Source organism: Ictalurus punctatus, chromosome 12 (assembly GCF_001660625.3).
Source record: "Ictalurus punctatus breed USDA103 chromosome 12, Coco_2.0, whole genome shotgun sequence".
Classification (NCBI taxonomy): domain Eukaryota; kingdom Metazoa; phylum Chordata; class Actinopteri; order Siluriformes; family Ictaluridae; genus Ictalurus; species Ictalurus punctatus.
In genome coordinates this window covers 7202991-7227098 of record NC_030427.2, presented here as the reverse complement: position 1 = coordinate 7227098, position 24108 = coordinate 7202991, and the positions used below count along the sequence as shown (strand labels likewise).

At 39.3% G+C, this 24108-nt stretch overlaps 3 protein-coding genes across 3 annotated transcripts in view; 1 reads left to right on the top strand and 2 right to left on the bottom strand.

The window, feature by feature from the left end:
- Positions 1 to 968: 968 nt before the first annotated feature.
- On the bottom strand, positions 969 to 8123 carry psmb3 (proteasome 20S subunit beta 3). Its single transcript, NM_001201234.1, is given in 6 exon segments — positions 969 to 1142; positions 2263 to 2357; positions 4369 to 4546; positions 6314 to 6421; positions 6845 to 7029; positions 7998 to 8123. Coding segments are annotated over 6 exon segments (618 nt in total). The 5' UTR covers positions 8001 to 8123; the 3' UTR covers positions 969 to 1093.
- Positions 8124 to 9821: 1698 nt separating this feature from the next.
- Positions 9822 to 13399, top strand: si:ch73-193c12.2 (putative uncharacterized protein DDB_G0271982). Its single transcript, XM_017482329.3, has 4 exons — positions 9822 to 9975; positions 10261 to 10354; positions 10436 to 10523; positions 12760 to 13399. The coding sequence occupies exons 1-4, from the start codon at positions 9921 to 9923 to the stop codon at positions 13333 to 13335; spliced, it is 813 nt and encodes a 270-aa protein (XP_017337818.1). The 5' UTR covers positions 9822 to 9920; the 3' UTR covers positions 13336 to 13399.
- Positions 13400 to 13932: 533 nt separating this feature from the next.
- The window catches only part of LOC108272372 (unc-80 homolog, NALCN channel complex subunit), an 85833-nt gene continuing 75657 nt past the window's right edge, over positions 13933 to 24108 (bottom strand). The window contains exon 64 of the mRNA XM_053684187.1: positions 13933 to 21126. Within this exon, the coding sequence (XP_053540162.1) occupies positions 20785 to 21126 (342 nt within the window). The 3' untranslated portion in view covers positions 13933 to 20784. The remainder of the gene's footprint in view (positions 21127 to 24108) is intronic.

Sequence of the window (24108 nt, the reverse complement as noted above, 5' to 3'; positions counted from 1 at the left end):
GTTGATCAACTTTATTTAACATAACAGCCATTAATGCACCAATGTGGTGTGTTACATAAATGCGTGATATGTAGTTTAAGCAGACCTACAAAAGATTAGTTGGGTATTTTTAATGCTATGGCTGATCAGGTTATTATGACCTTATTCTCACAATCTTATATTTTAATTTTTGTAAACAATGACCCCAAAACACCACTGTACCTATGTCTCGTCATACCTACGTAAGAAAAAACACTGTAAATGAATGTTAACAAACAAATAATAAATGTTTTATCGGCCGACATGGAGTCGAATACTTGGTGAAATGTGCTACGGAACACAACAATAAGATGGACAAAAAATGACAAAGTATTGTATAGGATGATCTTTCAGCTTTTCCATTTATTTCCCCTGTTATGCGTGTTTTAAAATTCATTTTATTTCTTTGAATATTTGGAATCATTTTGTCCTTGGACTGCACAGTCACTTTTATAGTGATTCCTTGTATTGTTTTAGTGCTAGAAAATAAAATGAAAATATTGGTTGTTAGCAAAAATAGCTTATTTTGCAGAAGTTTGGTGATTGTAGATCAAGTGATTAAAAAAAAAAAAAAATTCAGAATTATTTTTTATAATTTTAACTGAAAGCAGCCTTGAATAAAGCAGTTCCACAGAGTGTATGTTATTTTATATATAAATAGTAGCTCTATGGAGTGCTATGTAATCTTGTATCAAAATATTTATTTCATACTTCGCCAGGGCTTTATTTAATAATTTTCTAAAGAATCTTTATAGTGGTTGATAAGCATCTAGCCAACCCACTGCATGTTATTACTGTGGAGGAAAGGAATAGTCAAGTAAAGATTTTATCTATTTATTGCTAGCCTAGCATGCTCAGTGACCTTTTACAACTTAACCTATAATATTTCTATGTTGTGTTTGTATTTTCAGCATCTTTACCAAACACAAAAAGAGGACGAGCACACAAAATCAAATGGTAGATCAATTTATTGAACACCACATCTCAAAGAAGAAATGGATCCAAAATGTTTTTTTTCTATTACATACAAAAAAAAGAGTATTCTGAGGAGGGAAAAGCAGTGGCATTTGTGTTTCTAGTCCATTCTGGCCTTCAGGGTCCGTGTAGTTATCTTATCTTTCTCACTGTGAATCAGAAAAACGAACACAATTGCAAATCATGAACGACTAACTTCTATATAGCTCACTTATTTTAAAGCTGTTTTTAATTTAATGATAAAATGAAATAAACACAAATACAGTACAATCAAAATAGAAAATACTTTAATTGTGAAAACATACGCTTCAAATCCTGACAGAGGGAAAAATATTAAAAACGCTAATGTTGCATGGAAAGGTTTTTCAGTATATAACAGTATATTTTCAGTATAGCTATATCACATTATAAACAGTTAAAACACCGAATTCAAGAAATCAGCTAATGGGCATAGCACTGGTAAAAGCAGGGAAGCACTAAACCCTGCAGTCTGGAGTTTTGCAACATGGTGAACTGTCAAATATATTTACTGGCCAGTTCACAAAACTGACCAATTGCCTGAAAAGTGGAGTAAATACTTCTAATACAGGCAGAACAAATAAAAACAAGTCAAACTAGATGCCACTGGTATTGATGGAGGATGCCTCTGCTATCAACAAGTCTGGCCCTTCTTGTTACTAATGTGAATGCCAGAAATATAAAAAATAAACTTAAAAAAAATACTTCAAACATGAAGGAAGCTCTTGAAGAAAAACTATTTCGGACATCTGACCTTGCAGTTACCTCGAACCTGTTTAGTATCATCTCCAAAGTCTAATCTAGTCATCTGATTATTGTGATTCCATAATACTGATAATTCCAGATAAAATCCTACTACTTGTTCTTGAGATACGGTACCAATGAGATTTCTGCGTGACGAACAGAAGGGAAGTTATTGAAGAAAAACTATTTCAGGTACTTGACCTTGACCCCGTTTGGATCAATTACAAAATCTAAAAGTTCATTTACTGGTTACAATGATAACTGCTTATAAATCCTACAAGCGTTCAAGCATGCATTCTTGAGATACTAACGAGAATCTCAAGATGGCTGGACGGACAGATGGACGCCCGAAAACAAATATCTCCACCACTCAACGGTGCTACTTTATCCGTGTGCAAATGTGGATGGCTGGTTCCCGCCTCAGTCCGTCTACTACATCAAAAATCCTCGGCCATCACAGCTTAAGTTCCTGTTTCAGAAATGTAACCTGAGTGGTTGAATACTTACATGACATGCACTATAACTCCCATGCCAGAAACAGCATCTCTATCAACTGCATTCAGCATTGCCTGTGAAATAGTCTCAAACAGATCCTCTGGACCCTGAAAACAATAAGGAATAGCAGATCAAAACACACAACATAAAAAAAAAAATTTAAAAAAAACATTCAAAGCTTCAAAGTGAAGATCCTGGAATTTCACCATGTCTAACAGAAAAAAATGCTAATGCCAGCTACTTGCAGAAGAACATTTCATAATATGTTGCACTGTGCTACAGTCTACCACATAGCTTTATTACAAGTGCCAAGTAATAAGGGTTCAGTAACAAGTCGAATCTGTGTCCCAGAATAATTCACAACAACTTGTATCTGTATGCACCTCAACAGCAAGGACACTACTGATGTACTACTGATGTACTTTGGCTAGGTTTAAAAAAAGAAAATAAATAAAATGTAAAAATTTGCTGATTTGGATGTATGCTTTGGGTCATTGTCATGCTAAAAGGTATTTTATTAGGTATTGCATTAAATCGACAGGTATTTGTAGCTATTCATGATTCCCTTCCACCTTGATAAAAGCCTCAGTTCTAAAGCATAACGCTGCCAACACCATGCTTCACCGTGGGCATGGCGTTCTTTTTTTTCTTTTTGCATCAAACCTACTTTTTGGATTTAAGGGATTAATATACCTTTTGGAATTGGCTTCTTCAGACCATAACACATTTTGCTACATGGTTTGAGGTGATTTAGTTGAGTTAGGATGGGTTTTTTTTTTTTTTCTGAGAAAGGGCATTTGTCATGCCACCCTACCACATAGCCCATAGATGTGAAGAATATGAGACATTGCTTTCACATGCAGAGTGTAATCAGTACTTGTTAAATATCCCTGCAGTTCCTTTCCTGTTTCTGTAGGTCTCTTGGCAGCTTCCCTGGTCATTTTTTTGTCATGTACTTTTATAAGCATGTCGTTGGAGGGACGTCCTGTTAATCAGGATAATTTCATTGATGACAGTTGTATGACAATTCATTTTGAACATGAGATTGAATGTGATTGGTTCATTCTTAACGCAGCCACATGCACAATTATAAAAGGGTGTGCACAATTATGCAACAAGGTTATTGGGACTTATTTTTCCCTAAAATGTTTGATTGTTTTTCACTTAATTTCTATATGTTGTAATTTCACATTAAGGGTAGTTTGATTTTTTTTTTGGCATCCCAAAAACCTGCCACTTTAACAGGAGTGTAGACTTTGCATATATCCATTGTATTTAGAAGGATAGAATGTGGTTTGCAATGCAGCCCAGTCAGTATTCACATATACATGAGCGCAAAAACTTTCACGGGTCTGCGAATGAAAAAGTAACATTAAAGGTGAGCAGAAGCCTCAGATGCCTTACGAACATAAAAGTGAACAGAGTTTGAAATTAAATGAGTACAGAAAAACACAATAACCCCCCCCCCCCCCCCCCCCCCCATTAGCCACTACCTGACCTGGGTTAGCAAGCAGACATTGCAATTTAACAAATGCACACGAACTCAAGCAGCCACTAAGATGGCTATCATGAGTTCTCTGGATAAAACAGCTTAAACTCCACAATGTGGATAAATCAGTTGACGTTCATTTGACTAGGACAAATCCTGGATTAGTCCTGAATCCTTTCCTTTGCTCACTCGGACACTCGTCATATTTACAGCGTTTAGCAGACATCCTAATTCATAGTGGCTTAAGTGTTTTGTAGTCCGTTTTTGTTTTATTACAGCATTTTTGGACTCTCTCACTCCCTTGTTAGCTTTATAACAATATTAGACTGGACATGCTCTCTTTTTATTGGTTGCCAGCTCTTGCCCATCACCAGACTTCTTCTGTGCCTAAAGCTGGAGCATAACATGCAACGTATCAGAGCTAGCATGTGATATATGCATAGGTAATATTTCACAGACTTTTCAGGATGACTCGCGTCAGCTCTGGATGTTGTGTTTTAGTGTGTTTTTCCCCCCAATTAAAAAACCAAAATTTTATACATATGTGTGTGTGCGCGCGCACAGTAGCTTTAATTATATACACAATATTAGCAGAAAATCTCTTATGCACCTTATTGTGCTCCACTCACCATGTCAGGCTCCCATAATGACTCACACATGCCGTACATCTGCTCGGCACAAGTGCCACTGACCACAAAATCTTCGGTTATCATGGGGCAGCCAATCAGGTCCAAGGAACAGATGAAAGGCTCAAAGGTTTTTGGGTCCAGACCAGCAATCACAGGCTCAATGTAGTATGGCCCAAACCTAAGAAAGGAGATCCAGGAGGCTTTGTGTAGAGTTCATATTAAACGCATTTGTCTAGAGCGTTACAAAGGTTTCTTCAGGGAGTACAAACAAACTATTTCCACAACTAAATGCCTTTGCCCGGCTTAAAGGAAAGAAAAAAATCGAATCCCCTTGTTGCTTATTTGGCAAAAACCCTTAGAGGCCTTTACACAATGTTCCTTTCTAAAGTTTTCGTTTTGTAACTCCAACAGGCAGCAATACAAATAATGTAGGACATCCTAAGCTACTTAGACATATCTTAATTTTATACATAATTATTAACACTATTAGAGCAGTTTGAATAAAATACTGCAAACTTTTTGTCCATTGTTAAATTATAATCATTCAAAAGATTTCCTTTTTTCAAGGATGGTTAATGTCTGTAGACTAAAGATACCAAAATTTTGATGATATTGCTTACTAGTGAAAAAGAAGACAGGATTAGTGCAGCATATGTTATTATTATCATCATCTCCTTTAATGATTATTACCACATTGTTGGTCAGTAAGTCATACTTTGTACTTTTGATCAGGGCTTTCAATTGTTAAAAACAATCAACTAAAATTGTAGATAGAAACAGTATAAATTAGTATGTTATATCAGTTTGCAGAAGGAGACCACTCACGACCCTCTTCACTTCAAATAGAAGTGATGAAAATCATTCACTTCAAATGGCCCGTCAGTGTCCTATGATGGAGACTTTGCTCCAGCTGTTTTTATGCTGAATGGAAAAAATCTCCATGGAAAGATGTGGGCTAACCTATAAATGGTCCGTGTGTGATGATAAAACACTGTCTTCAGCTTCATGTAAGGACATTCAAGTGGGTTTCTAAACGGGCGTTATTTTTGACTCCTACAGAGGACGACCCGTCAGAGTTCTCACAGTGAAGGGTGCCACCTTCAGAGGAAAGCTTTTATCTTTTCTAAACTGCTTTACCTTTTCATCCACACTAAACCACAGAAAAATGCATCTTTTTCAAGTCTGCTCGCAAATGTTGATGTGGAGTGCTTTCACAGCTTTTTGAAAACACTCCCCTGTTTGTTTTCTTATACATTACTAGACGAGTCTCTCTCTCCTCTGATTGCGTGCCCAAAGCTGGACCTGGATTTGACGTATCTAAGCTATGCAAGTTATTATTCTGTTTAACGTCTGTTGTATTCCTCATTTGTAAGTCGCTTTGGATAAAAGCATCTGCTAAATGAATAAATGTAAAGGTTTTATTGTTTGCTTTACTGTTTACTACTCAATATGGCAACAAGCCTGAAACGTAAAAACGTCGAATCTCATTATTTTTGAAGGCCTCGTCACTTCACCCAAAGTAACGCTTCTTTCTGCACAGAATCATTTCAAAAACGGATTTGAAAACTACACTGATGTTAATAAACAGATGCCTTCTTTTTATTGAGCTTTTTGATGAATATGCTTCAACAATTATGGCATTATTCTTGCTCAGAAACAGCTATGACAAACTCTCTTTTGTTCTTTTAGCTTTGAAAATATCAGATCGCTGACAAGACGTGCGTTTCGGAGATAATGCTGAATATTTAGGCTTTTTCCAAACGTGGACTACACACGAAAAAGCTAAAGTTATTACGAGTTTATTAAGATCCCCGATTCTGATTTGTGTTTTAGGTCGCTGAAAACAAGAAGGGAACAGCGCTGTCAGCTTCTAAAGGCTAACGGAGGAAAGTCAAGATTTCATTTTTGCTCCCCACATAAAGCATAACCATGGCACTGCACTTACCTTCTCTCATACAGCAGGTTGGACACCATGCTCATGAAGGTTTTCGGCTTGATCTGACGACCCTCTTTCAGCTCGTACAGGTTGAGACGGAATTTGAGCCGTTGCGATCTGCCAAGACGGATAAAAGGCGGCGTTTTCACAAATCATAAATAATTACGGCGTAATATATATTTTATTGACATAAAGCGCTAGGGCAAGCTGTCCTATAAATCCAACCAATCCGAGTATTTTCAAAATCAATCATACACCAAACCACCCACAGGAAAAAGGACAAAATGTCTAAATACTTTTAAATGTGTCGTTGGGTTGATAAGGGTTTTACATGATCAACTGTTGAAAATGTGTGCATTTTAATCAGGACCAGTTCCAAACAGAATCAAAAGCACTGCTGCTCTTTCAGCTGAGAACTTAGATGATACTGTTACATGCTTTAATGTCAATTTTATCTCCTATAAAGTAAAAATAAATAAATAATAATGGAAAAACAACAACCTTAAAGCAAATGAAGGAAGGGGCTTGTGCTGTACTTACACGGTCTGCACATCTGTGGCCAGTCCTGCCAAGCCAATGTAGAGTCTGTCACCCATGGGGAAGATTTTTTGAAAGTCTGTGGTGACCATCTGGGCTTGGATACCAAACCGCCGATCAGATGCAATCGCCACGCAGTCCTTCCCACGCATGGCCATGACAGCCCCTCCGTTATAGGACATTATAGACTGTAAAAACAAGACCGGGGTTACAACCAATTAGAAAAGACAGTAAAGACTACACATATTTAATAGTTTATTTTAAATAAAAATCTTAATCTTGCAAATCCTTAATCAGTTCTCAAATTCAATCCAGAAGTAAACGTACTTCAACATACTACCAAGTGCCTGAGGTTTGTCTGGATTTCACCGTGCAATGCTAAAGGCTATACTTCTGCTGCTTTTATTTCTAACACACTACAAAAGGGTGTACATTTGAATATGTATATAATACAAGAGAAACATTGTATGGTTAAACGTTTTCCCTCTTTTTATACAGTAATGTCCACATCCTTCATCAAGACTGATTCAAAACCAAAACAAACAAACAAACAAACAAAAAAACTTTTAGTGAAAACCTTGTTCAAGTAGTGTGATATCTGCTTCCCTCAAGGGAAACTGTACATATATGAAATTTGCACTAGAATCACTGGAAACAAAGCTTTAACTACTCTAAAAGTATTGGCACCCTTTTAAAAAAATCGCGTCTTTTTTAATAGAAGAGAATGCTAACGACAGAATATATTTATCTTTCAAACGGGTATTTCCATTAGGCAGTATAATGAACAGCTCCATTAACTGCTGAGACCCTGCTAGCTAGTGATGCTAACAGTAGCACCAGTCCGATACTTTTATTTTCTCTTTAGTTAGCTGGATGTTAGCTTAGCTTAGCGGAGTTAATAAAGTTTAGCTACCTAGATAGCTAAAATATAGAGCGGGTTACAACTACAATAAGAAAAACAGCCCGGTCAGTCACAGCTAGACATCTCCTACAACGAAATCGACAGAAGCCTTTTGAAGCGTCTTTAGTTTCGGATATGAAATGCGAGCATGATATAGCAATCTAAGCTACACGCTAGCTTTGGCTAGCTTTAAAGAGCTTTAAAGATGTTCATGTTCAGCACAAAAAGGCAGCGGCTTTTTGCAGAACGTCTTACCATGGTGCCGGTAATGAAGAAAACAACCAAAGCTAGGAATTATTTAATTTATTAAAAGCTTGATTGGAGACCGGTCACACAGTGACTACACAGTTTCTTTCAGCAGCTACTTCCGCTTCAGTCTTCTTCTAATGTGGATTTTTTCCACTTCTATATGATGCGCGTACCGCCACCTGCTGGACTGGAGAGTGGCGCACAGCAGCGGTAAACAAATATGAGTGCGTTTTCGGCGGATTGAAAAGAGGATGTGCTTTAAACAGGTAGAAAGTGGAGGCACACACTGATCTGTGTATACACTATTCGTTTATTTGCTGGAAAGGTTCACGACGGGACAAGGATTCTTTGGACAACAAGAGCACCAAGAAAAATGTTACATACAGTTAGATTTATATAGTACTTTTCTAGACACATAGCGCTTTACACAGTGTGTGTGTGTGTGTGTGTGGGGGGGGGGCACGGGGTCCCCTCAACCACCACTAGTGTTTAGCATCCACCTGGATGATGCGAGGGCAGCCATAGTGCACCAGAACACCACCGCACACCAGCTATTAATGGAGAGGAGAGAGTGATGTAGCCAATTCAGAGATGGGGATTATTAGGGGGCCATGATAGAGAAGGGCCAATGGGGAATTTCACCAGGACACCGGGGTTACACCCCTACTCTTTTATGATAAGTGTCCTGGAATTTTTAATGACCACAGGGAGAGGACCTCAATTTACCGCCTCATCCGAAAGACGGTGCTGTTTTTTTGTTTTATAGTATAGTGTCCCAGTCACTATACTGGGGCATGGGGCCCAACACAGACTACAGGTTGAGCGCCCCCTGCTGGTCTCACTAATACCACTTCCAGCAGCAAGTTTAGTTTTCCCCTGGAGGTCTCCACCCAGGTACTGGCTACCTGCTGACGTTTTGCGTTGGTGGGGGGCCAACTTCACGCAGGTGTACTGGTTTAGTTTAGCTTCAGTAGGAAACCAGTAGGAAACTGCAGGGAGATATGGCTCTGGCAAATCAAACCTACGCCATTGAGTGTGGTTATGTTGTATTATATATTAAATTTAAAAAAGTGGAAGAATATCCCATCTGTTCAACAGCTGGAACTTGAGATTTACTGCACCAGTGACTATAGGGATATCTCTTGCTTTAGATCTCTCTATCACCTCCTAAGAGAGAGAGAAAAAGGTGCTATGCTAAGATAATGTCAAATTAAATGTCATCCAAATACTTAAGTGATGTTGGTCCAGTTGGTCCCGCTTTTCGACGGTACTAGTGATGCGTCGTTCTTGAACGATTCGTTAATTTTGAACGAATCTTTAATATGACTCGGGAACAACGAGTTGTCTCAGAGTGATACGTTCATTTCTGTCCGCGCATGCGCTGTAACATCCCCATAGGTTCTGTACCAGAAACAGAAATGATTAGTTCATCTCTCGCGTCTTCGGGTTCGAGTCGTGAACTAATCATTTCTGTTTCCGGGGAACAGACGTGACAAATGTGACGTGAGAAAAGAAAGGACTCGGATCGGGATGTGAGGTGACGTGAACTAACAGACTGCATAGCCTGAAGACCTAATGCTAGACTATTAATGAATCATTTCTGTTTCTCATAATTCAGCCTTGTCTGTAGTAACCTCCAGTTTATTTGATAGTTTATTAAGTACTCGAAGTGTCGGGGAAATTAACACGTAACATTTTAATTATATTCTGCTGAAATGAACGAAATGACTCGCAAAAAAGATTCCTTCATTTTGTCGAACGAGATTCAAAGAACCGAGTCAGTGAAATGATCCGAACTTTCCATCACTACACGGCTTTTTTTGGCGTCTTTTGCATGACACCGCTTTCCCGACAGGGGGCGACAGCGCGCTCGGACTCTCTACTGAGTGAAGAGGAACGCGAAGAAAACAGCAACAAAACAACAATAAAATGGAGAGTACAGTAGGCCTAACATTAGAGGTCGGGTCCTTTACAGCCTTTAAATGTAAGTTGTTTGTTTTTCTCCTATTCATGTTTCTGTTGTAAATATTGTTTAGGAATGTACGGCTTTGATGTTTACTGCTTCCGCGATGAGCTGTAATGGCTTACTGAAGTAATGAAAACACGCAGCTGACACACACAAAAAAAAGTACTGCGCCATATTTGCAAGCTTGGATTCACGGCTGGTTTATAGTCATGTAGATCCAGTGCATGACTGGGAAGTTCAGCTTTAATGTTACTTCACGGAGCGGGGAAAAGAAGTGTGTAAATGTGTGCGGTGTTTATTTAGGGACCGATGCGAACACAGCAGAGCTGATTGTGTGGCGCGTCAGTAATAACAGCTTGTTCACGGGGAAGAAGAACACCGCCCTGCGAGCTTTCGAGTGAGTGACACAGGGACACTTCATCGCCTCCTAATGCCTTGTGTGTTCTTCTGTAAATATTAAACATGTCTCATTCTGCAGGCTGTTTGTGAAGGAGAAGCGGCTGGACGGGAAAGTGACGCCAGCATGGGTGAAAAAGAAGTGGGAGAACTTGAGACAGAAATATAAGGTAATGGCAACCAAGTCAGCATTTACAGTTCAATCTTCTTTATTGTGTGATTTGCTTCATGTGTTCTACAACAGTCTGCAGTGGAGTAGATAAGCTACTGAGGTTGTCAGAGACAAGTCATGCAAAACAATGCAACACCCCCTAGACCAGTGGTTTTCAAAGTGTGGGCCGCCAGGGGGCGCCCGGGGGGCCTTAACAATTTGGTGTGAAAAATAAATTCTCACTCTCAGATGACCACACACACTCACAAACTTCCTAATGTAATGTTAAGATGTAATTATTAATTAAAAAAAGGGGGGGGGGGATATATTCAGAAGTCTGTATTTTTAATGTGTTTTAAAGACATCTTGCAAAAGGGCAGCCTCGGTCAAATGTTAATGCCATTTGGGGGGCCTTGCCCTGGAAAAGTTTGGGAACCCCTGGCCTAGACCACACTCATATAAACAGGTTCCTCTGAAGGCAGCCTTAAGACTCTTTGGCTAGTGGGCAGATTTTAAAGGCCACAAATGATCACAGACATTATTGTAAAACCTTAATTATCACTGTGTATGATTGCATCAAGTTTGTTTTGAACTTCATTTATAAAACCTGAAATAATCAAAATGCAAAGTATAGCCCATGTGCTGTTTGGATTATGGACATGCACTCATCTGTAAGTATTATGTAGGGATGCACCGAATGTTTGGCAACCGAAATTAATAAGTGAAAAGGCCGAATGAATTTGACCAAACAATGACGTGTTTGATGACGCGACCAAATTTAAAGTTATATTGTGCCTTGTTGGTAGCCAGTGCCTGCTGGAATGAAAAAAAATATGTTCAGTGTTAAATAAATATTTTGAAATTTTAGTTTTTGTAATTGATTTTTTTTCTTTGAAAAGCAAGACAAAATAATACAAAGCACATTTTGACTATTTAATTTATGCAGTGGTGAAAAAAATGGAAAAAACGCGAAAAAACATGTTCGGTATCCGGCCAAGTTTTTCCATTATATTCGGCTTTGGCCAAGAATTTTCATTTCGGTGCATCCCTAGTATTATGAATATTGTTTATTCCTGTTTCAGAACTAGATAGCTAGCCATTTGTATTGCAGATGGAGGGCAGTCATTTATTTAAAAAGGCTTTTTAAATATATATAAAACACACATTATATATAGTCTGCTTGTTGAAACTTCTTGGCCAAACAGGGGCAACACTGATTTTGATTGTGATTGATTGCCACCCCATACAGTGCATTGATGTTAGAAGGCCCTTATTCATTGATGCTGTTCTTTAACACACAGTTAAGCTCATTCATATGTTCATTTCTCATCAGTAGAACACACGTTGGCCCAAGCTCATATTAAGTGGAGGTTACAGGCCAGCTTTCTAGATCAACTTTTCATAAACCTTATGGTTTTTCAAATATTACCTTTCATGCAGTGTGTTATAGAGCTGTTTGTGGATGTAAAAATGTCTGCAACGATACTAAATCAAAGTGCACAACAAACTGAGTTATTGACTCCCAAAAGAAGGAACTGATTCTGAACAGCTGAAACGAGTCATTAGTGATTCCAGACTTTATTTCCTGTACTAACTTACATAGGTTTGTGATAAAAAGTCCCACCTCTGGTCATCACTGACAGCGGTAGACCAATCACAACAGACTGGGACATCTGACCAATCAGAGCAGAGTATGCTCTCTGAAAGGAGTTTAGAATGAATCCTTTAGAATGGATCATTTAATGAGTCGTTTGTGACACTGGGTGGAAAAAAAGTAACGCTGAAATTTAAATTATGAGCACATTAAAGGGTTTTTTGATCTTCGATGCATGTAAATCTATTGTATGAGACCTTTAAAACAACATTAGGCACGTTTCGAATCCGTAATAGGTGCGCTTTAATATCCAACCCCAAAAATCCCTCTCACTACACGTTTATTTTAAGAACATATTCCAATAGTCGGCTCATTATTTAAACGTGCTTTATATTTTGCACTTTCAACTCGCACACATTTATTAACATTATTGAGAAGTTATTGACTTCTTACTGATACGTTTCCCACTTGCTTACAAACTCCCATGAAGGGTAAACGCTTTGTGACTAATAAATCTTTAATACTTATTAATATAGTGCTCTAAAACAGTGATGTGGATACCACATTTGGCGGGCTTTTTATATATAGGCATACCTTTTATATATAGTTATTTGCCTGTGATTGCTCTGAAACCCATAATTCATTGCTTGCGTTTCTGCAGGATATTAAGAGCCTCAGTATGATGGGAGGTGACCCGCTAGTGACTCCATGGAAGTGGTACACCGTGATGGATCAGGCTCTGAGTGGTGAGCTCACTGTGGCTCACTCGCTTCTATCCAATCTGTCCAACCTATCCAACTTGTCCAGCTCGTCCAGCCATTTCCCTGTGCCATCGTCTGGACAGGACGCTCCCCCTGCCAAGAAGAGGAAGGAGCAGTACTGGCTAGCTGCCCTGCAGGAGCTTGAGAGAAGGCAGGAGGAGCGCGAGAGGCGTGCTGCAGAGAGGGAGGAGGAGAGGGAGAGGCGGGCAGCCGATAGAGAAGAAGAGAGGGAGAGGCGGGCGGCTGAGCGAGAAGAGGAAAGAGAGAGGCAGGCTCTCGAGCGAGAGAAGAGGAGGGAGCAGGATCTTCTTTCCCGGCAGGAGCGTTGGGAGAGGGAGCTGCAAGCCAGAGAGGAGAGGAGAGAGAAGGAGTACAGAGAAAGGGAGGAGCGCAGGGATAGAGAAGCCGCTGCAAGGGAGGACCGGCTGTTCAAGCTCCTTGAGACGTTCATGTCTAAACAATACAACACGAGTTGAGCCATATTGGTGTCTAACAAATATCTGCTTTCTACTAATAAATCTTACCCAGTTTTGTATCTCTCGTTGTTGTTGTTGTTGTTGTTGTTATATGCATCGATCGCTGAAGTCTCCTGGTACTTATTCGGTAAGTAAGCTAACAGTTCAACGAGAGCCTGCACTCTTTATGCTTCTTTCAACATCTTTACTAAGCTCTCTGGATAAAAAGTTACATCCACCAATGGTAGCACATTACCGTACAATGTTAATAGGTTGCACATCTGGACAAATACAATTTTAATGTAGGATAAAACTGCATTGTCGGTTGTTGGGTAGACTGTGTTTCCTGTCCGCTGTGACCAAATCTGTGTAATCTGGCTAATAATATGTTTGATAAGCATAAAGAACCAGGACTTGGCTGCTTGGAAATGAAGCACCACTGACCACGTCTAGCCAATAACTGGTGATCCAATTTTATGCTAAATTACGTTAGTCCAGGTGCAAGAACTGTGCAGCAATGTGTTTACTGCTGGTGGATTGGTGTAGCTGTGTCATTTTTTTTATTTTTATTAAATTTTTTTGTCCGGGGAACGAACTTATTCTCTAATTTATTATCAACCATGACACTTCGAACGACGCATTGAAAACTGTTAGTATTCCTGTGTCTCAGCATTGTTTCTGAAAGAAAAACATCGGTTCTCTTTAATGGTTGGTTGGAGTATATATTTTTATTATTGCACAAGCTCAATAGTTAGCAACAAGTTTACTGACAGGAAAAACAGTAGACACATAAAACACTGCATATTTGCACTCACTGACAAACAGTGACCGTCTCTTTCTTCACAGGCACCTCGTTAGCTTCAGCTACTACAGTTTGTTGCATTGTCTGATTATAGCCGTTTTATTATATACTGTATATCTACATCACGATGGACTTTTTCGGGCTTGTACAGAACCTGCTGGTAGAATACGACCAGTTTATGTCAGTAAACAAAATGTGAAATAAATTTCATGTGTTTAATAGAAAAACGTATCTCACATAACTGATGATCCTAAAGTAATACTAATTCTTTCACTTCAGCTCGGATAGACACTCGCTTAACGTGTGTATGAGGTCTGGAAATCTACTCATGATTGAAAATATCTATTTAGTGTTATTGCAAATATATTTGATTATTACTCAAAATAAATATTTTGTATAATGCACTTTTTTTTATTTAAATAATGCTAAATTGAATCTACATCACATATAATGTGCACATGGAAATATTTAGGTTAAATAACATTACCTTTGATGATGATGATGATGATGATCTGGGGAGTGTATTCCAGAAAGCAGGTTTAACAAAGCCTAAGTTAACCTGAGTAAAGCCAGTGTGAACTATCTAGATTTGGCAGATAAGAATTGTAATGCTCGAGGTTTATCTGCTCCAAGTATGTTCACAGTGAACATAAAACTCCCTCATTGGTGGCATTCTGATAAAGGATTTATACAGCGTGTATGAGACGAAAATATTTTTTACAGCTGAAATATAAAATACTGAAGTCTGAATGTGTGCACTGTGTAAATGTCTAATGGAAGTGAAACACTAATGTTCAGAAGTTCGTTAGTATTACTGCGCCTGAATTTAATAGTTTGGGGTGTCTGGGTTTCCAAAATAGTATTTAGATCCATTCAATGATTGATGATAAAAGGATTTACCAACACGTTAGAACATGAGATTCAATTAAGCCAAAGATGTGTAAAGATATTTTTTTGCTTATAGCTACAACGTTTCCTTAATTGGAAACTAATTTCAGACTTATTTTCACTTTGTAGCCAATATCAAGAAGGCTGAAGCGCCTAAAATCCAGCCCAACTGCTCACACAAGCAGAGGAGCTGGCAGAGTCATAGAGCAGTGGGTATGCTTTAAATTTTGATTTCGTTATAAGAGTCGCAGGACACCCAACCTTGTGCACCGTGACAACATCTAGTTCCATCCAGAGTTGCGTTCATTTTTGTCTGAGCTCTTGTATAGAGCACGGGAGAGTCTAACCACTCTGAAACGTTTTCTCCAGCACTTCCCAAAGACTTTGAATGGGGTTAAGGTCAGGACTCTGTGGTGGCCATTTAATGATTCCTCATGCTCCCTGAACCGCTCTTTCACAATTTGAGCCTGATTAATCTTGGCATTGTCCTGGAACATGCCCGTGCCCGTGGTCATTCAGTACATTCAGGTACTCGGCTCACTTCATTTTATTGCTGCATAACATCGCTTAGCCGAGATCTGACCAATTGAAACAACCCCAGATCATAACAAGTCCTCCAGAGGCTTGTACGGTATGCACTGTGCATGATTGGTGCGTCGCTTCATCTGCTTCCCTTCTTACCCTGATGCACCCATCACTTTGGAATTGGGTAAATCTGGACTCATCAGACCACATGACCTTTTTCCATCACTCCACAGTCCAATCTTTATGCTCCCTAGCAAACTGAAGTCGTTTTTATCTGATTAGCCTCAAACTGATTAGGCAACACAGCTGTTTAGTCCCAATCCTGTAAGTTCTCGTCGCATTGTGCATGTCGTAATACTCTTAGTTTTACCGTTAAACATAGCCACGAGTTCTACTGTAGATTATTTACGATGTGAGAGTGTCTTCAAGAGCTCCGATCGCAATCGCTCAAGATCCTGAACATTTTTCGTCCTCAGAGTTGACAGTTCAGCGCTCTCCTTCCAGGTTTTAATAATGCATTAGACAGTTCTTAACAGTTCTCAATTCCAGGAGTCTCCTTAGTGGTTTTCTTTGCTTGATGCAGGCCAATAATTTGCCCCTTCTGAAACATACGCACATCTTTTCCACGACCACGGGATACGTCTTCCGACACGGTTGTTTAAGAAATGAGAAGCTACACACTGCATCTATTAGGGTTAAAAGAATTGCTGCCAGCTGAAACATATGAATCACTGCAATAAAGATCCAATCCTAGGCTCTTAAGTATTTCCTTATTTAAAGCCACACAGTGGCCGTTTTTTGGCCAGGCAGTGTATATAAAGTATTGGTATATCAACATCATAATCATATTTAATCTGATCGTAGTTGAACTGAAGGGGTGCTGATATTAGATCCCTAGTAGGCAAATGGTCTGCACTGCACTTATATAGTGCTTTTATCTACTGTGTCTCATTCACCCATTCACACACACACTCACGGTAGCAGAGCTGCCATGCAAGGCATTAACTTGCCATCGGGAAAACTTGGGGTTCAGTGTCTTGCCCCACCTGATCCACAGCCGCCCCACCCAGACAACAACCAGATAACAACCAGACAACAACCAGAACGTTATCTTCTACCTGGGTAAAATCCAAGCATCATCCCTCGACAGTCACCGACAACCTCACACGTCTGCATATCATTTTGAACCATATTTTTGGTGATTCGATTTAAGTAGACCGCATTCACTGTTGTGCATGTTCATTTCAGGATGAAGGTGCTTCAGAGAGGAAAGTGTTCCTGTAGATTTTTTACTCTAGTTTAGCCTTGTCCTAAGGCCTATAAAATGGAGTCTAAAAGCATGCAATAAATATAAGACTAAATTAATTTAATGATATTGTTCAGGGAAATATCAATTAGTGAATAATAGAATATCGAATTGGCAGAAATCGGTCACTTACTGTGCCTGTTGTTCCTGTTTCAGTAGTTACTGCACTGTCTTGTGTTAGCACATGTTTGCATGTGCACTTTTGCATGTCCACTTGACTTAAAATAATTTAAGTAAGTTAGCTGTATGTATAACGCACATTTAAAACAGCAATAGTCGCCCAAAGTGTACATACAGTCCTCTCAAAGTATTGGAACAGCAAGGCCAGTTCAGTTGTTTTTGCTATACACTGAAGACATTCAGGTTTCAGATTTCAGATTGAATATGAGATGATAGATCAGAAGTTCAGCTTTCATTTCCTGATATTCATATGTAGATGTGTTCAACCACTTTCTGTTTGAATCCACCCATATTTCAAGTAATACAAAATATGGAACATGTGACTTCTTATGGATTGGACTATACGTATATGGATCATGTGTTTCTTGTTGCCCAGGTGTGCCCTGTTAGAATGATTGTCTAAACAATTATTCGCTCTGAATGTCTACGCTTGGTTTGAGCCCTGGGTTTCACCGGATATGGCTGAATTTGTTGTTAAAAAGGATGAACCAACGTGAAGACCAGAGAGCTGTCTATGGGAGAAAAGCTAGCCATTTTGAAAAGACGGAAGATCTATCAGAGCCTCTGCACAAGCATTGGGCATAGCTGATATAACAATTTGGAATGTCCTGGAAAAGAAAGAAACCACTTGTGTACTAACAACCAGACATTAAACCAGTCTGCCAAGGTAAACGACAGCAACTGATACAGAAACATTGTGAGAGCTGCGGAGACATCACCAATAACCTCCACAGGGCAGGAGTGAATGTATCACAATCCTCCTTTCCAAGAAAACTTTGAGGGCAGAAATGTAGAAGCTATATCACAAGATTCAAACCACTCATCAGCAGTACGAATCAGAAGTTCAGACTGGAATTCACAAAGAAATACAGAAATGAGCCACAAAAGATTTAGAACCAAGATGAACCTCTAATCAATGAATTCAGAAGTGTACAGAAACATTCTGTCAGTTAACAGAGAAACGCATCCAATATAATTGTGAGGAACTTCTTGCAGCTAGACAGTGACCCAAAACACTGCCAACACAACAAAAGATTTCATCAGGGGGAAAATGTGGAAGGTTTTAGACTAGCCTTATCCCAAGTGAGCATGCGTTTCATCTCCTGAAGAAGAGACTGAAAGGAGAAACCCCTAAAACAAACCACAACTGAAAGAAACTGCAGTACAAGTCTGGAAAAGCATCACCAAAAAAAAAAAAAAAAAAGAATGCAACAGTTTGGTGGTCAGTGTTTCGCCAGCTTGAAGCAGTTATTACAAGCAATGAACATGCAACCCAATATGAAGTGTTACCGATTTTAATTAACTGTCTGTTCCTGTACTTCTGTGCACTTAAGTGTCAGTGCCAACACATTTCGATGTAAATATGAGGAAATGAAAGCTGAAATTCTGATCTATAATCTCATATTCTTTTGATCTCAAACCCAAATGTCTTCAGTGTATAGCAAAAACAAAACCCTTGGCCTTGCATTCCAATACATTCAGAGGGGACAATACATAAGAAAAAAAAATTAGATTAAAAATACAGACAGGGCCCAATTAATTGTTTAAAAAAAAAAAAAGAGAATAATGCTAAGACATGAAATAGTAATAATAGTGATAGCAAGTTTAGCCATGGCCATGGCGCAGCGATCGCAAAGGCACGGTCACACTTTAGCCTCAACCTCTTGGCCGTAGGACGGCCAGGAGTGACTGATCAGAAGACCTTGAAGACCTAGGAGCTGAGTACTGAGAGAGCAGGTCCATGGTATAGGAGAGGGCTATCCTGTTAAGAGCTTTAACAACAAATAAATGGACCTTAAATTGGATCCTGTACTGGACAGGCAGCCAGTGCAGAGAGGCTAAAACCGGAGTGATATGATCCTTTTTCTTGGTGCCAGTTAGCAGTTTAACTGCTGCATTCTGAACTAATTGGTGGTGAGGGATGACTTATTGAGTCCTATGTAGAATTACGATAATTCCTTATACAGTACTGTTTCTTTAAACATGGATGACTTTTTCCATAGCTTGATTTGAGGGGAGTGGTTTCAGCTTTGCGACTGCTCGTAGTTGATAGAAATTACTCTCGACAATCATCTGATTATCAACAGTTGTAATCATGAGTATCACAGTTTTTGGAACGGAGAACTATTTCCCCCACTGAGAACGGTTCATTGCTAAACCCGCTCACTGGAATACCCCCCAGAACTGAACACTGAACCTGTTTATTGATTTTCTCTGGAGGTTAAAGCTCTAATGTTAACTCACAGTGCTTTATGAATATCTAGACTCATCTAAAGCCAGTTTATTTAGAACCAATTTGTTTGAGTGATGTGCAGAGCAACCAGTTTTAACTACAGAATACATTTCTACTAGGTCAGATGTATGGGAGTTCATAAATGACCTTAGGGGCACTGCACAAACTGATTTAACGTCTCTGTAGTTTAGGTCACCTGAAATACAGCAAATTCAAAAGTTAAAAGTAGTAACGTGATACACCACTACAAAACAAAAACACTTTTTTGTTTATAGCCATAAACTAATCATTAATGTTTAAGCAAAACTGTTGTCATCGTTTAGTCATATTAGCTGCTCATCCAGACCTTTAATTTTAGTTGAATCCCCCTGGTATATAACTGAGTTTTCGAATACATCACTAGCTGCGTTTACATGGACAACAATAATCCACTCTTAATCCGATTAAGACCATACTCTAATGAAGAAACTAGCATGTAAACAGCAATTTTTACTTACCTTAATCTAATTAAGGTCATAATCGAAGTAATATAACATAATACAATAATCGAATTAATGGAGGTGGAGTACTCCTGTTTTAGTCGCATTATCGTTGTGTATTACAGACATGTAAACACCTTGATCACATTATGAACGTCGTGTGAGAGTTTTCACCGCATTTTGTGACAGGACACGATCACACACGGCCGTTTTACGGCGAACAAGAGAGTTCGGCTGCGTCCCAAATCGCATACTTGCCTACTATAGGCCTGTAGTGGGGAAAAATACATGTATCTCGGCTACTATATAGACGGTAAGTACGCGGTTTGGGACGCAGCCCACGGCTTCAAGCAGTCGTCTATTAGCACGTACAGCACGACAGATAATTAACTGCACTTAAAGCGTTCGTAAAAAAAAATAAATAAAAACACCCAAAACTGTATACGGTCCCATAATGAAGACCAACTGTATGTAGATACGTGAAATTCTGGAGGGACGTCGGACGGCGTGACGTGGTGACGTAATGACGTGTGCCGTTAATCTAATCATGTTCTATAACATGTAAAACGGGAACATGACAGGAGTATTCTAAAAGCGACTCGTGTACACACCTTAATCACAGTATTATCTTACTCAGAGTAAGCTCAATAATTACATTACTGCTGTCCGTGTAAACATAGTCAATGTTTAAATTTCCCCAGAGCAACTAACATTTACAGTAACCTTTTGTTTGGTATACTTTAGTAATCTACATAGTGAACAGATTTGACGTTTTTTTCCCCATAAAACTGTTTTGTGGGTTAAAATACACAGTTTTAAAGCAGTTAAAGGTTACTAATGGTGACTAATGCACAATGAATCGACTGTGTCAATCTGGCAACCTGTTTAAATCTCAAAGTGTGAGATTTTAAACTCTTGTGGTCACTTACATAGAACTACCACTTTCCTGTTCCCTCATGAGTCATGGCGTATTGTGGCATTTGAATAGCCAAATGCTGAATTTTCACTGACCCTTCCCTGATGCTTTTTGATTAAGCTTTTAAAGGTTTTGAGGCTTTCAGACATGAGACTCGTCTAGGTCCAGATCTACAGGAGACAGGGGTAGAGGGGACAGAGAATGAGGTGTGAGGAGAGAGGTGAGGAGAGGGTTCTCTGTGCCATGCTCCTCAGCCATGTGGAGCGAGGTGTCTGTGTTTTCCAAAAGCCCTGATGTCTCCTCGTCTTCTGGACTCTCACGGATCTGAGCCGGGTTCAGACGGACAGGAGTGCTCAGCATCGGGAAAGAGGAAGGGAGGGGAGAGCATGACCTGGAGGCTGGAGTGGAGGATGGCGTGGGGGAGAGGCTACTTCTCGTACTACCCTTGTCTTGCTTTTCTTTACTCTCAGCAACAGGTGAAGCCTAGAACAGGAGAGTGGATGGCTTAGCAGTTACTGATTGTGCCTATCATGACTTGGATTAGAAATAAATGCACAGTTAGTATATATTATAGGGTCCATCTATGTTTGATAAACTAAGCTTTGCATGGAGTTTTGTAATTAAGGAAAAAAGTGGGTTTAGTTGACTTCTGAACTCTTAAAAGCAATGAAACTGCTTGAGTAAATGGGGTAGGGATGTACGAAAACACAGAAAACATTTTCAACATAGTCCTATTACAAATCGGGTGACATTTTCACGGATAATTTGTTGCTTTCAGTATGTTTGTGCTGACTGGCCCTGCATAGCCAAACAATGTTTTGATCACATTATAATTAACATTACCATTCAATTATTTCTAAATTGTTAGATTTGACACTTTGTAGGCATTTTTACTCTTATTTTTCTTCCGGTCAAATCTTTCAGCACTTTTCCTCTTTTGTTTTTTTACCATATTCAGCTGAAAATGTATGGTGGCATCCATTATAAATATCTACAGTTGCAATCAAAAATATTCAACCCCCATTTGCAAATCGGATTTATTGTCAAATTTTAATTAGAAAAATTAACAAATCAAACGAAAGATGAAATAGTTCAACACAATGAATGGTTTAAGTGGTTTCCCCAAATTCAACTGCAAATGCAACTTGTGATGACTTCTCCAGTCTCAAAATGATTCAACCCCATGAATAGTATCCATAACAACAGCACAAATACGCAAAATAGGTGTAGTCGCAAGCACACCTGATACAGCTAATCAAGGACTTCATTAGTTGCACGAGGTCTGCTTGAGCTGGAACACATGAAATATCTGAAGTGTCTAGGGGCAGAAAACGTATGAAACAGAAAAAAGAAGCTATCAACGGCTGCAAGCAGATTTGTGAGAAGGCAGGTTGTGAAAAACCCTCGAGTGACTGTAAAAGACTTGCAGCAAGACTTGGTGTAACAGGCTCTGAGGTTTCAGTGAGCACAGTATGGTACGTACTAAAGGTTTCCATGCCAGAACTCCAAGACGTACACCACTACTGACCCAAAAGCACAAGAAAATGTCAGCTCAAAATCATATCAATAATCCACAGGAGTTTTGGGATTCTGTTCTGTGGAGCGATGAAACAAACCTGGAACTTTTTGGCACGATGGATCAGCGGTATGTCTGGAGGAAGAAGAATGAAGAAAGAACACTGTCCACAGTCAAGCACGGTGGAGGCTGGGTGATGCTCTGGGGCTGCTTTGCATCCTCTGGCACTGGAAACCTGCAGTGTTTGAAATTCAAGATGGATTCATTGAAGTATCAGGAAATGCTTGGAGAAAACGTCATGTCGTCTGCGAGGAAGCTGAAGCTTGGGCATCACTGGATCTTCCAACAGGACAATGATCCCAAGCATACCTCAAATTCCACCGAGGCTTGGTTGGAGAAGTCGTCCTGGAAGATTCTACAGGGCCATCACAGTCACCTGACTTGAACCCCATAGAAAATCTCTGGTGGGATTTGAAGAAGGCGGTTGCAGCACGCAAACCCAAGAATATTACTGAACTGGAGCCATTGCTCATGAGGAACGGTCTAAGATTTCTCAGGAATGCTCACAGAATCTATGCATCTCGTTTGCAGCAGGTCATAACAGCAAAAGGGTGTCTACTAACCCACTAAAGATGCTTGCAATGAAGGGGGTGAATAATTTTGAGACTGGAGAAATCATTATAAGTTGCATTTTCAGTTGAATTTGGGGAAACCGCTTGAAGCATTTATTGTGTTGAACCATTTCAATTGCTTTTGTTTGATTTGTTCATTGCAAACAGCTGACAGTCTGTAAATTTTGACAATAAACCTTATCTGCAATTGGGGTTCATTAAGTCCAGATCAGGAGAAAACAACTTTTATGTCAATATCACAAGAAAACAACTATTTTGTTATGTCTATGTCAAGATCAAGAGAAAGCGAGAAAGAAAAAAATAGTAATAATGCACGGCCGTTAGGGCTTCCGTAGCAATCCATTTAGCTATCGCATTTGTTAGTTTTTCCAATATAGGCTTACTATTATTGACTGTAGCAGCTGGGGTTGTGCTAACTGCAGAGCTCACTAAAACATACTTTGAGGTCAGGCTTGAACTGCTTTGATAGTATGCAATTTCCTTGTTGTAAAAGTGCAAAAGACTTTGGTCTTATCAGGGTTACTATCTAGATGCGTTTTGGAATTAAAAATTTCCCTTCAGAATGCCAAGCAAAGTTTGGTCATCGCCTTGCATCATGCTCATCACTAAGCAACTGCATGCAATGTAAGATGACGTACGGGTAATTAATGAATAATTAAGCGCACTAAATTAATGCATTAAGTGGGGGAAATAAGTAGTGAACACATCAACATTTTTTTCAGTAAATATATTTCCAATAAAGTTATTCACATGAAATTTTCAACAGACATCAGTATTAACTCAAGAGATCCACACAAAGTATTCACAACATTAAAGTTCATAAATAAAGTTATGTTTAATAAAGAGGAATGACACGGGAAAAAAGTATAGAACACGCTAAGAAAAAGCAGTTCTCCAAAGCAAGGTAAAGCAAGGAACCAGCTGAAATCCGTAAGTAGTTAGAAAGTAATTATACCTCCTATCTGTGCAAATTAATATCAGCTGGGTTAGTAAATCGATGGTCTAGAAAAAGGCTTTTCGTTACCAAGGTGTTACACAAGAAACATCTCATGATGGGTAAAAGCAAAGAGCTATATCAAGACCTTTGCAGTCTTATTGTTGTGAAACATATTGATGGAATCAGACACAGATGTATTTCAAAACTTCTGAATCCTCCAGTAAGCACCATTGGGGTCATTATCCACAAGTGGAAGCAACATCACTCCGTCATTAACCGGCCACGCACAGGAGCTCCTCACAAGATTTCTGACCAGGGAGTCAGAAGAATAGTCAGAAGAGTAGCCCAAGAGCCAAGGACCACTCGGAAAGAGCTCCAGA